Source organism: Melanostigma gelatinosum (genome assembly GCF_949748355.1).
Source record: "Melanostigma gelatinosum genome assembly, chromosome: 6".
Taxonomy (NCBI): Eukaryota; Metazoa; Chordata; class Actinopteri; order Perciformes; family Zoarcidae; genus Melanostigma; species Melanostigma gelatinosum.
Genome location: NC_136639.1, coordinates 11067794 through 11082586, shown reverse-complemented (window position 1 = coordinate 11082586; position 14793 = coordinate 11067794). Strand labels below are relative to the sequence as shown.

Below are 14793 nucleotides of genomic sequence, written 5' to 3'. Positions count from 1 at the left end.
TATTTATAAGAGCGAATGGGAGCAGGATCAATTGGATTATTAGCTTCCTCGACTAAAATGGCCAAAAATACATCTCTTTATTTTCGAATTGTCGAGGGCAGGAACCTCCCGGCCAAAGACGTGTAAGTAATATCTGAATGGCATGTGTTTCTGTCAAGTATGATGTCTTATAATGTATCTAGTCTCAACACCGTTTAATAGCAATTTGTCAGGTTTATTTGATCAGAGAAAATTCATCTTAGATTTGAAACGCGAATTTCTGGTACGTTGTCTCCTGTGAATTATGTAAATTAAAGGAATTAGAGGTGAGTCTGGTCTGTCTGCTCGAATTGACCTCAGTATACTTAAACTGATTAAGTTTACCAACCGGCAAAATTTACCATCCTAATATGTCTCATGTTGTCATGTATTTTTATTGTCATCTTAAGCTCCGGAACCAGTGATCCATACTGCATTGTAAAAGTTGACAATGAAGTTGTGGCCAGGTGAGTTCTCTCTGATTATAAATGAAGATCTGCAATATATGTGCTGGAATATTTGCAGTTCCCACAACTCTCTGCACATGTAAGCCCGAGTGCAGAGTGTTTGATCAAGGTGGTGGTGCCCACAGCATGGCTCATGCAATGCAGAGAACCTGATACTGGTCCGGCCTTTAAAACACCCGCAGGTAACCATGGAGAGGGTGCATCAATTATTGCAGTGAGCTCCTGGTGTAACCAAGGAGAATGCTGGAAGCTGGTTCAGAGGTGTTCTCAGTTTGAGTGTGAAAAGTACAGATGTAGTACAGTGTGATATTTCCAAGTGGTGCAATTTGACAGCAATCCAGATTTATTTGAGAGAAAGAAAATGTCTGACATGTGAAAGAACAAACATGGGGTGATTGCAATGACTGTTGTTCCATCTGGCATGTTACAGCAAACAGCGCAATGATTCACTGCCGACACTCACTAAAATATCTGATAGTGTTACTGGCCAATTGACTCCTCCAGTGAGATGTTCATGGATGATGTGGCTGGTAGATTGTGGTCAGTACAGTACACTCTTAGAAATAGAAAGGTTGATACTGATAAAAGATTTCCCCTTTATAGGGTATTCTTTGAAATCCTTTGAACCTATTAACAATATGATGTATGTTTGGTATAGATACTGAAATATAGATTTTTGTCAATACCTTTCTTGAAATAATATACACCTGTTTTTCTTTAAAATCTGTTTTTATTTAGATGGTCTAATATTGGCAAAATAATAATCTAAATAGTACTTCAATAATAATATCTGACCAGACATTCATTGCCAACTTTCGGTACTTAGTGTTATGGACACATTACCGATAATAGGAGAACCAACGATAAAAGATAAAAGTCTGAAAAGGCACACGTTTTATCTTCGTCCATAAATCATCCTGCGGTCCAAAACCCCAGTATTTCTTTTACATATTACTGGAAAAAGCATGTGATCTGTCTACCCTCCGGTACGGACTCCTGCCGTCACTCTACTGGTCTCTATTGTTGCATACATTCATGTGATGTGTTTCTGCGTATAAGGTCTAATAAGCACCCATGTGAAACCTCTCTCTTCAGGACTGCCACAGTGTGGAAGAACCTCAGTCCTTTCTGGGGGGAAGAGTACACACTGCACCTCCCGATGGGGTTCCATTCCCTCTCCTTTCATGTCATGGACGAAGACACAATCGGGTAACACTGTCATACAAAGCTGTATCAAAATGATTCCACATCCAACCACTGCTCTCGACTGACGGAGTTTGCCAGATGATTTGTAGTCCTTCAAGCCACGATTGTTTGCTTAACTTGCCTCATGATTGAGCCAACATGGACCTCATATAGTTTAAACGTTTTGGGGAAAAAGACTCCGAGCTTTGAATAAACAAACATCATCAGGCAGATGGTTGCCCAGATTGAGTGATTAAAGTTTTTTTTCCTCCTCTTCTCGTGACCACCAGTACTCTAATCAGTCTTCAAATTCACCTCATTTACCTCGACCAAGATCAAACAACTTTGAAAGCGTTTTCAATTGATTACATTAGATAATCTCTTCAATGTTTACTTCTTTCTACAGCCACGATGATGTCATCGGAAAGATAACTCTGAGCAAAGAAGCCATTGGATCTCAAGCTAAAGGTATGACTGAACAAATCTGTAACAGGATGGGTGCCAGCTCATAGGTTAAACACACATGGCTTCCCATGACCCAAGGTGAGGAGACATGCCTCTTTTAGCCGGAGTCTCTGGGAATGTTTCTCAGTGCTCTCTCGCACATTTCTTGTGACTTGCTTCCATTTATTTTAAGAGTTGAACTGTGTAACTCACAGGCTATAAAATGATCATTCACATTGATGCATGTGTTATTATGACGACTATCCCGGTGCTTGTCTGCATAAACTGGGTTTCTTTTCATTGTGCATCACAAACCTTCCTTTTGTGAGGAAGCCCGCAGCGCTGTGAAATGAGGAGAACAGCCAAAGCATTTCAAATGGCTTCAAACCATTTAACGTCTGGCTCTCTCATAGACGCTTTCACATTCAAGAAATGAGTCACGCTGTTTACCTCCACGTGCACCCAAGCACTTTCTGCACTGTCCTAGCCCGACACACGGCATTTCAAACATCGTATGTCGTGATGAAGCTGCAGTTTTATTAGAGTGCTCAAAGTGTTTACCGGGGAATGTTTGCTGCATATCGATGCGTCTTCCCTCAGAGCCACCTGGCATGGCCTTCACTCGCGTGATTCATCTCTACATGGCGATACACTGAGTCAGTTAGTCACTCGCAGGAATATTGACGTTGTACCCTCATTTATGTGTGATATTTCGTTTATGTGTGATATTTCTGAAATAATGAAACAGAATGCAGTGAATATGACATGACTGACAAAACAATATCACATAATTCACGTGCATGCCTTCACCTTGTGTAGCCTACTCGCTGGCATTATAGACATTTTTGCAAAACATATTACTCAAAAACATAAAGATTAACAATTAGTTAATTCATTAGGTTATATCATCAAATTGCTTGTTTTCCCCCCATCGACAATCTAAATTCAAAAAAATACCTTTAACGTTTAATATTGAATAAAACAAAGATAAGATAAAGTTAATCTTAATCGAGAAGCTGGAACAAGGGAATGTTCGGCATTGTTTGCTTTGAAACGTTTAAATAAACAAAATTGTTTCACATTATTTTTTTGGTGATCATGATCAATTGACTAAACGGTTCAGCTCTAAACTCATTTCTGCCATAGGAGATCTTAATTCTTTCCTTGTTCAACTCTCAATTAAGTTTAGAACTACCGGTAACCGTTTTGACATTAGTGCTGAAGCAATTAGTTGATTAATTACAAAAATATGATTTGCATACTTAGTTTTCCCGTTTTTTATCCTCTCTTAATGTTTGATGCTTTGAGAGGAGTGCTGTTTTAATGAATAATGTCTCTATGGTCAGGACTAGACAGCTGGATGAACCTGACGAGGGTCGACCCTGATGAAGAAGTCCAGGGAGAAATCCACCTGAGCCTGGAGCTACTGAAAGACACAGAGAAGATCAGCCTGCGATGTCAAGTCATTGAAGCCAGGTAACATCATTGTGTGCTTTAAATCCTGCCTCTGCTGTGAGGGGAAATCACTTCTCATCTAGAGATAACAATGGACAGCCATGACATCTCTATGTAGTTTAAAAATGATTACACTGTTAATTAGTCAGAAGTTACATTGCTGTAGCTGAAGATGCAATGCCATCAGTGTTTCTGTGCTGAAATCTAATCAGCATCGACCCGCAGGCCTCCACACTCTCCTCCTGAGTCATACTGCCACTATCACACCCCTCACTGCCCCAGGCTACAATCTCTTCCTCCCAGGCAGGGCACTAATGAGCATGTAAATCAGAGCTTGACACTGTGTTATTCAAACATGCTCAGATGAATGTGAATCAAGTTTGAAGAAATAAGGTCAAGTGGAACGTTTCAGCTGTTTTTTCTTTGCTTACCAATTCAATTTGCAGAAGAGGTAATATGAGTTTGTTGAGTTTTTCAAATGCATTGATCAGTTCTGTTGTCTTTTGTTCTGGTGATGCCCACAGAGACTTGGCTCCAAGAGATATTTCTGGAACCTCTGATCCTTTTACAAGAGTTATTTTCAACAACCACAGTGCAGAGACCTCGGTGAGCTCTACGTGCGTGCATGTGCAGTATTGGTTTCAGACGAGCCAGAGATGCATGTTCTGCCGTTGTAATTGATGGTTGTTTGGTTGTCTGTCATTTTATTTCATATTAGTGTACACATGTAAGGTTTTAGGAATCCTAACACCCCGACCCTCTGGGTTTTAGATTATCAAGAAGAACCGTTTCCCTCACTGGGGAGAAACACTGGAGCTGGAGTTAGATCCAGAGGAGCTGAGTGAGGAGGGAACTGTCACTGTGGAGGTCTGGGACTGGGACATGGTGGGCAAAAATGACTTTCTGGGAAAGGTGAGGATGCAATAATTATGTAGGATGGCATCTTTTCTTTACAGATTTCATGTTGTGATCACTACACAATATGCTTCACCTGGAAACACAGTATTTTCCCACCAAAATATGCATGAAGTTTAAAGTTGTTTTTCCTTCATGATATCGTATCCTTGTTTGTTCTTTCTTTTCACAGGTGGAAATCCCTTTTGCTTGTTTGCACAAGACACCTTCGGTCGAGAGCTGGTTTCGTTTGCTTCCCTTGGGAAACAATGAGGTTGATGCTGGGTGAGGATTATGAGTCTGCTTGTTCGTCCAGTGTGGTGACTTTGTGTGTTTGCATAACTAAGACAAGCATTTCCTCTTTAAGATGCAAATTGACCAGCAATCAGTGTGTTAAAATGCACTCAAGAAAGGTATTTGTTCCCCTCCGTGCTTTCTTCCATGCATTTTAATGAACTAGCACAGGTGTATAACCAGATCTCTGTTATTTGAGAACAAAGAAAGCTGAGTGAACTGCCAAAATCAATAGTATCAAAGAGGTTCAATAGGAAATGACTTAAAAGGGAATATAAGGGGAATGAACTGGTAGAAGCTGGTTAGAGATCTACTTTAACCTAAAAAAAGAGCAGTAATAGCAAAACATATCCCCTATGGAATGTTAAAACTACCTCTTTGAGAGTTTTCCTGACCGCGAGGACACCGTAACGTTGTTTTTAGAAAGCCTGTTATAATATTGTACCAGACATTTAACAAACCCTCAGTGTCACTGTTTACTGTTGATTTGATACTATCGGTGTCACACCTTACAAGAATATTGACATTTTCTAAGATCGTTTAGGAATTATATGCAATTATACGTAAACAGTTGAATCAGTTTTTATGGATTTCACACAGTTCTTACATACAAAGTACTTTGCAAAAACAGTGCAAATGGCAGTGCAAGTGTCATTGGTTGTCCTCACTCACAGAACAAGTACCGGTAGTCCAGGAGTTCATGCTTGTTTCTTTTCCAGATAATATTCTGGTTGCTGTCATAGACACTTTTCCCTTTCTTTTCCATGATATTATTTAATGGGAGCCTACCTCATGATAAGATCAAGATGTGCTGAATATCTCTATATTTTTTTGGTTCTGTGGTATTTTCCTCTGTTGCCAGTGGCAAGCTGGGAGCGCTGCGTCTGAAGGTGCGTTTGGTGGAGGACCGGATCTTGCCGTCTGTGTACTATCAGCCCCTCATTCACCTTCTGGTGGAGTCAGTCATCTCCCCTACAGAGGTCGGGATCGCTGTTATCGTTTAGTAGCGTAATGCATTTGACTCCACCACAATTCACTGAATCTGTGTTGGATTTCAGGCAACAGAAAAACTCCTTGTACATGTTAGTAGTGGTTCATGACCTGAGTTCTCTTCTTCGCAGGTGGAGGATAGCAGTGCTCTGACCATGCTGGAGGAGGTCAACACGGTTGAGAGCCGACAGGATGTGGCGATGACCCTGGTGAAGATCTACCTGGGCCAGGGCCTGGTGGTGCCCTTCCTGGATTACCTCAACACGCGAGAGGTCAACAACACCAGTAAGATTAAACTGTTTCAAATGTTCGATCACGATCAGTCCGAACCTTTACCTTTACCTTTACGGAAACGGCAGATATGCAGAGATATTAGTTCAAAACATTTAGCATGTAACAACTGTGATTACATAATAAACATTCGTACATAATCTATTCGTCAGTGTTTGTATTAGTCAGAGAAACCTTCTGCATCTATTTAAACTCTGAATTGACATCAAGGTCTCTGAACATTTGTTATCTATGTGTGGGCAGCTCAAGTCTAACAGCACTATGTTTTCTACCCTGATGCCAATTATTTACTCACCCAACATTCTTTTCATGGCTTCTCTGTTGTCCGTATTAGTCATGTTTTTGCCTCCGCACCACACCCCCATTGCAAACTCACACAGACTCACACAGTGTTCTGCTCTGCGGGTTCAGTTTAGTTGGTGTAGTTTGAGATAATAAGCATAGTGCCCATGTTACCATAGCAACTCCACATGATCCGAACTGTAACTGCTTGGTCAAGAATAGATGTCGCAAGCAGACATTAAAATTGGGCACCGGGTTAAAGAAAAGGAAAATGTTCAAAAACCCACATTTCTCCACACGTTCTGATCTTTAAAACCAGACTATTTTACCTGGCAACCCAGTCCTGTCACTGTGGATATTTACGTATCGCCACATTGAAGGATTTATGTAATGCTGCAGCAAGGTCAGTCTTCCCTCTGTTGTGACACTGGGCTCTGTGTTTCTAAAGAAGATCAATTCTTAGCCGATAAACAGAAAATAGAAAGCATGAACACGTGAGACCAAAAGCCTGAATTGAGGGCAGAAACAGACAACGGATCCACACACTGTATTAATAGCTTTCAGTTAAATCTAATAAAGCACTCTCAGAGATTTACGTAGAGTTGATTATGTGCCTGATGAGGGTATCTGTGAAAGCTTTAATGTTGCTTTATTACACATATTGGAAGCTTTTAATACAGTGGACAGACAACAGTAGAGAGTTGACTGGAAATGAGGGAGATGGAGAATGACGTTCAACAAAGGTCCCTGCCAGATGTAAACCAGGGACATTGTGGTTCATGGTCAGCCGTGTTGTTTTTTAAATCATATTTATCAAAAGCTATGGGAACATGTTAAATGATGCTCTTATTTTCTAAAAAACCTAATCCATCTCTCTTCTGTCTTGCTCTCATAGCTGATCCAAACACTTTATTTCGCTCCAACTCCCTCGCCTCCAAGGCCATGGAACAGTTCATGAAGGTGCATTGATGTATCTGTTGTTTTATTTCATCAGAAATTGTAAGTGATTGATTTTTCTGTTGCTACTTTGAGTGAAATCATGATCTGACAGTTAATTATTTCTAATCTTTTTGGCTAATCTTTTGCTACTTTCTTCCTGAACATTTCCTATCTCTATTAAATACATCTACTGGGTTAGTTACATGTCCTATGGTCCCCGTGCTGCATCATACTCTACCTTGTTTGCGCTTTGTATTATGCAGATTTACACATTTACAAAACAATCCCTGTATCACAGATGCAAATGAGATGTATTTAACATCTGGTATTGTTTTGCTGTCAGGCTGTTGGCATGCTGTATCTCCACGAGGTGCTGAAGCCCATCATCAACCGCATCTTTGATGAGAAGAAGTACATTGAACTGGACCCATGTAAGATCGATCTGAACCGCACAAGGTAACACAAACCATGATTTATTTTTTATTCTGACCTAAAAACAGTCCAGATCTGCTTTGGATGCTTGTCTTAAGCCACAAATGATAAGTGATGGTTGTATGTCCATGCGTGTACTTCACAATCTATGTGTTAATATGGTTTAAGGAGACTGCCCACTTCCTTTACACTTCACCCCAGAGAGGAAGACATCAATGTGAGAAAATTGAAAAAAAAAGGGGGGAGGCTGTTGCTTGGCAACTGCTATGAGCCCCCTGAGATGTCTATCGAGGATCTAATGTGCCGTCTGTCTGCAGTAGATTTACCTGCCATCACCTTGTTTGTTGTTTCCACTCGTTGTCTACTGTCCGGTGCTGTGTCTTAGGATTGTGTATACTCTATAGTTTTTTGACACAGGGATTCAGTCATTTACGCTGTCTGTCCTCCTCTGTGAAGACGAATTTCATTTAAAGGTGCAGTGTCAGAGGCAGAGGTGCGGGACAGCAGTGTGGAGATGCTGCAGAGCTACTTAACCAGCATCATCGAATCAATCGTGGGCTCAGTCGATCAGTGTCCTCCTGTCATGAGAGTGGCCTTCAAACAGCTACACAAGAGAGTAGAGGAGCAATTTGCTGAACCTGAGAATGAGGTCAGTCTGGAGCAAAACACACAGAAGAAAAACAGCTGGAAACACCTCTTCAAGGCATTTTAATAACTCTGTAGAGCTTGTTTGTTTGACATTTAATCATTTATGCACTACCATTACAGCTGTTAATATCATTTTTACAGGATGTGAAGTATCTGGCCATCAGTGGATTCTTTTTCCTGCGTTTTTTCGCTCCCGCAATCCTCACACCTAAACTGTTCCAGCTGAGGGATCAGCACGCTGATACACGTACAAGCAGAACGCTACTGCTGCTGGCCAAGGTACAATTCACAATGCAGACAAACGTACACACACTGTTATGGCTAAATTATTCCAGACATCACACTTGTCTGAAAAAGTAAACAGGATGCGAGGACACGTGCTGTCTGGCAATGTTGAGGAATTTTAATTTGCAAGTGTCAAACAAGTAAATATGAAGCAGGAATGCAACGTGCAATGTTTATACTATATGTGCAGGCAGCAGTGCTTTTGTGTGGAATGATGCCCAATGCTAAGTCAGCAATGTCTGCCCAAAGTAACTTAGTTTTATGTCAATTTTATTGATAACCTAAACCTATAGATATAGGTTTCCTTTTTGTGAAACACGTTTTTTATGTCCCAGAGGCTGGAATCTGTGGATTGCTTTCCCAACTACACCAAGTATGCAGTAGAGCCATGCCATTGTTTGCCATAAAGTTTAAACAGTAGACCCACTCAAACGTCCTGTTTTATGTGGAAATAAATCAAATGAAACCATCGGAACAGAACTCCCCATGATTTAGAAAGAAAGGGACCCCCGACTGTCTCTTTCATCAACACCCTCGATGTCATTATAAACCGGGGTGTCATTTTAGAAGAAAAGTGAAAACTTGTTGTTCTCCCACGTGTGGGTTTTGTGGTTGCTGTCCATGGTGCTGAAGTGCTGTTGCCATGGGTCCTCTACAGAGAAAGAGAACGTGCTATTTTTACCTCTGTCTGTGCCACAACCAGACTGCGGTTCAAAGCCGAGCATCAGAGAGAGGTGTAGAGAGGGACTTCCTCCTCGCCCTAGGACAGGTGTGGGCCGGACAAAGGGCCTCTCAGCATGCTTGGCCTCAGGGACCCTTTTGATCTCCGACTTTGAGCTATGCAGTCACTCACGCTGAGTTCTGTCAGTTACTGGGGATTTGATGTGGAAGATGTGAATGTTGAGTGGAAATTGTGTCTTTACGGTCACCAGGCATTGCAAAGTGTCGGGAACTTGGGCCTTCAGCTGGGTCACGGAAAGGAGCAGTGGATGGCGCCTCTTCATCCCATCATCCTACGCAGTGTGGCTTCTGTCAAAGACTTCCTGGACAAGTTGATTGACATCGATCATGACATTGGTAAGGATGACAATAGTAAACACACACCGCTAAACTTAAAAGGAAAGCAGCTTATGCTGTTGAGCTAATCAGCCACCGGCCAGCTGCTAGTGAGCACCTCCCAGCTGATATCAGGATTAAGCAAAACAATACCATCGTGGTGAAATATTCATAACTAGCTGGAAGACTAGAAAAGAAATGACATAATTAATGAGCTGGCAGGGAGCTGGAGTGAGAAGGCGTTTGTACACGCCACACTGGTTACCCAACATGTTCTGGCCTGCTTTCTTCCTGTCGTGTGTCAGCGAGGCTGTTGTTGTGAAGCTTCTTCCCCCTCTGATGTATCATGTTTCAGCTGCCTCCTGCACACCACACCTACTCTTTTCTCTTAAAGGCCAGTTTGACATTTAATGCTCTTCAGGTGGATTTGTTGGACAGAAAAAAAGAGGCTTGTTATGCCTCTTTGAAGCTGTCCTTCATGTGGTGATGGAGGCGGAGGTACCAACAATGACAAATGACAGAGAATGAAGACTTGAACACGCAAAAACATGTGTTTCTTTACATTCTCTGATTAAAACTATTTCAACTTCATTCTGCAGTGTCTGAGGTGCCACAGAGGGCTGTATTCATGCCCTCAGTCACAGTTAAAGAGGCGTACCTTCACAAACACAAGGCAGAGGGACCACAACTGCTATCCCGCTTTGCCTTTAAGAAACGCTACTTCTGGTTGACGAGTGAGACACTGTCCTACGCCAAGACGGCTGATTGGCAGGTTAGTACTGAACCAGTAGGTTATAGCTCTATGATGTTTATATTTATATCTGTTTATCTACTTTACTCGCCATTTTGGCAACCAGCCATTGTTTCAAGTTTTCATATTTTTGCTATGTAGCTTAGTACTGTTCTTGAATCAGTCTTCTACTGTGACATCTGGGCCAAAACACAAGTGATGTCTGCCAGACAGAGGCCTATTTATTCCCAGTGTCTTGTATACAAGCCAGAAATATCATCCTATATAAGCAGCTGATATGCCCTCTGAGGATGAATTAAGCACTGCGTCTACCCTTTTCAGGACGTTTATCAACTTGGCTCATAAAAAGAGGAACCATTTCAGTCATCCCCAGCTCACTTTATTGTATTCATGTTGATCTCCATGTGAGAACATCATTAGTTATATTACCATGTGGTGCCTAACCTTGTGATAATGATCTCCTCTCATTCACCAGCCAGAGACAGAGAGAGAGGGAGACGGAGAGGGGAGCAGGCTCTCTCTAGCCCAGTAAAAAGCTATCTCTTTGAGCCAGTCTCGGCTTTGTGTGACTGGAATAAAGGCGCGGGGTAATTGCAGGCTGTGGATATTCATGCTAACATTGCAAATCAGATTGTAGACAATGTCCTGGCCCCTCTACTCAATGTTGAACCACTCCAATCTCAGTGAAGCGAGCTCCCACTGGAAGTGGCTGATTTCCACTTTAAAGTGGCCTTTCCTGCGATGCTGATTTCATCTTCACTTCCTCCTTGTCTCAAATGGTTCATCCTAATCTAAAATCTAAGCGTGCAAAGGATCTCACTGCTCCGATAATTTGCTCTGTGATCAAATGTTATCTCACTTAAACCTTAGTGTAGACGCCTGATGCAAAAGCATGATCCATCCTGAACAGCCTGCATACTTCTGTTTATTGGTGTTGTGGTTTGTGGCTAAATTGTTGCAGGTGCGCTCCTCAATCCCTATTCTTTGTGTGTGTGCCGTGGAGAGGGTGGATGAGAATGCCTTTCAGCAGCAGAATGTAATGCAGGTCATCACCCAGGACCACGACGGACAGCTGCACACCATGTACATCCAGTGCAAGGTGCTTTGGTACTGACACCAGTCAGTCACCAAAAAAGTTCTTGACCTTTTTCACTTTGCCACGAAAATCCTTTTTCTTGGATTGCCGCTGTTTCCATCACTTTCTTGACATTTGGCTTTCTTATAGAAAAGTTTAGATCAAAGACAGTTAAGCTGACAATGGTATAGCATTCTTTCTAACTCTGGCATGTTTACAGCTTGTATTTTTACACTGATGTTCATTAACATGCTCTGTCCAAATCAAATAAACAAATTGATAAATCCATATTTAATTGTTAATAAGGCATAATATATATATTGTAAACACAAAAATGTAATTTAATTTACCATTTACTGTAATACTTCAAGGATTATTAGTTGATTACTTTTGCATAGCAACATTTTTCCTGCTTTGACTTCAGAATGACTTTAATAGACCACCTCATGGTATATTTGTGTCTATGTAGAATGTCAATGAGCTGAACCAGTGGCTGTCGGCAATCAGGAAAGTCAGCATCTACAATGAGCGCATGCTGCCCTCTTTCCACCCAGGGGCTCATCGCAGTGGCAAGTGGACCTGCTGTCTGCAGGCGGGCCGTGCTGGTAATCCTGCTTTCATTACTTGTAGCTGCACAAACTTCTAAATCCTTCCATTGGGACTCAGGATGTAATGTATCGATGTAAAATACTTTTGAATTACACCTACGACTCCCCCAGAAGGATCATCAGGAATTAACATCATCTCAAGCATTGTTGACCGTCGACATACATTATTTCACTCCCGGTCAACTTGCTTGTTGATTGCTTCAAAGAGCAAATGAGCTCCTGCTGATCCGTATTTAATGAATAAACCCTCAATTTGTAGCCGCCTTGTTTTTGTTGCATCAGTGGAGAACAAGCTCTGAGAATCATAATGCAATTTTCTCTGACCAATTACATTTAGTCACCGTCTGTAAGCTACATCTGATTACATTTCTTGTGTGGGTTTTCACAGTCCTGAGCAACAGAAATGTTTCATCAGTTATTGTTTATACAACATGTGTTCCGAGGGTAATATTGTGTGCTGGGGTTTGAGTGCCACCAGGACTATTAGCATTAAACATGTGCAAACTTGTATTACCATGAGACTGCCGTCAAATTGGCAAGTTGAATGATATGTAATGTTTACCAGTGTGAGGAGCGCCACTGCTCAATGAAAGGCCGGCTCTCAGTTATAGGCTGCAGTAGAACCCACTCAGCTGTGACACTGGGTGACTGGAGTGACCCGCTGGATCCTGATGTAGAGACACAGACCATATTCAAGCAGCTTCTCCAGGGCAGAGACAAACTCAGGTCGGTGGAGGAAACAGTCTGTAAACATTTACAGCATGCAGTTCATTTACTGCACACTAGAGGTCAATGTTGCAACACAGGAATGCATCGCCCTGCAAAGAAAAAAACTGCGTTTGGAGAATAGTCAGCGATCATAAGATTCATATTTCTGATATATATTTCAGGAAAAAATATGTAGAGATGCCAGACGCTGATCAGACATCCAGCAATAGAGAACCGATCAACTCTGACATTCACCCAGGTGAGGCTGCAGCTCCATCTAAACTCTACATTTTCTGCCATGGTGGAGGGATTTTTATTCATGTGGACGGCCTTGTGTTGTCATCAAGATTATCTATATCTGTTGGATAGCATTGTACACTTCCTGCCTCACAGATGGTGCAGAATGCAATGTTCAGCTGATGAAGCCAGGCCAGAGCGTTGCTGCCCGGCTGTTGGTGGTGATAGAGGATCTGGAGCAGGCTCATGCCACCTTCCAGTGCAGAGAAAAAGAGGACGGCACCAGTGTTATTCTGAATCCCTAGACTCCACACAGACTTGGATCCCACTACTAATGCCTGTAAAAAGGGAATCCTGCCACTTTGAACCTTTTGTATTCTCTGATTGCCACTGACTTCAACAGCGCCGGGGAGAGATTATGATACCTGCCGATAAAGGGGGGGGGGGGGGGGGGGGGGGCGAGGGTCTTTGCAGCAATCATGATATGACAATCTCTTGCATGGCCTATACACTTGTTGTGAAATGTGAAAAGAAGCTTTTATATTTTGAGATACTGTACAGGACCTCAGTCAGGGTTTTATTATGCAAAAAGCTTGTTGTAGTGTAATCTACAGTACCTGAAGGTGTTTTGACTTTGCTTTCATCAACGTTTTGTATTTTATTGAGGCAATTTATCACCACGTCGCAATGTAGCAGTCACATTAACGTTGTAGATCACAGCACCATGAGTTATTGAAATACTGGCGCACATGCCACAGTATAATGCTGCCTGTACAATGAGCAGAAATAATATTAATGTAATTGTTGCTTTGGTCCCTTTATACAAAACAATGTGCTTTTGTTTCGGTGCTATGGCCAGCCATCTTAACTGTTCGGTTCTGATCTAATTTGCATATTTAAAAAGTCCTAACATTTGATGTAGCCATTCCTAAAGTCATCAGGGTAATATCTACATGTTAACAATTGTATGTCCAGACATATAATAGAGACAATAGAAGTAACAATCATGTGAGATGTTCCCATTTGATACGTTTACAGTTTCTTTCGATTTTTGTGCCACAATATTTGGCTCACAGTTGTCAGGTTATGTTTGAGAGGCCAAATTAGTTTTTAAAATGCTTTTTGAAGCACTCAAATCACACAATTCTCTACATATCTGTGGGACACACGAACACACAGGCACGTTGTAAGGCCATTTCCCATAGAGCAGTAATGTTCAGTGTCTTTCCCTTACATAGAGACGGTAAGTGAGAGTAATAGAAATCAAATCTGTGATCTCCCAGACAGCCTCACTGGCCGTCCTGTCTGTGGAGCTGTTTCCATTATATTCCGGCACAGCTAGTGTAGTGTCTGTCTTTCCTTGAGAGGAAGAACTGTGGATATTTATGAGTGGCGTCAACACTCTTCCTGTCTTTAGATGTAACACTTAGTACACATGCCAGACATGACAATCAATTTTCTACATTCTTCAACTAGAGTAAACTTCAGACGTCACTTACTCCCTGAATGATGGCTTTTATTCTGAAAAAAAAGAAGAGAAAACACTACTGCCTGTACTTTATTTTGCAAATACACCATGATGGTTTGTTCCAAGTGGATTTTTAATGTGAAGTAAACGCGACTGCATTGTTCCGTAAACTATTGTGTCAGCTAATATGTCTGGTGGCATTTTTTCCCCCCCTGAAAAACAAAAATGACACCTTATATATTTATTAAGTTAACTTGGGTAGAATT

General features: G+C 41.6%; 1 protein-coding gene across 1 annotated transcript; it reads left to right on the top strand.

Annotated features, from left to right (window-relative positions):
* Positions 1-57: 57 nt before the first annotated feature.
* On the top strand, positions 58-13364 carry rasal1 (RAS protein activator like 1; the record flags this gene model as incomplete). The annotated part of the gene is made up of 21 exons (XM_079269725.1): positions 58-122; positions 429-485; positions 1581-1694; positions 2077-2138; positions 3461-3590; positions 4094-4175; positions 4341-4481; positions 4657-4748; positions 5620-5737; positions 5879-6032; positions 7216-7280; positions 7603-7715; positions 8148-8340; positions 8481-8618; positions 9557-9701; positions 10280-10452; positions 11393-11530; positions 11976-12111; positions 12708-12840; positions 13005-13081; positions 13216-13364. The coding sequence occupies 21 exons, from the start codon at positions 58-60 to the stop codon at positions 13362-13364; spliced, it is 2475 nt and encodes an 824-aa protein (XP_079125851.1).
* Between the last annotated feature and the right edge of the window lie 1429 nt (positions 13365-14793).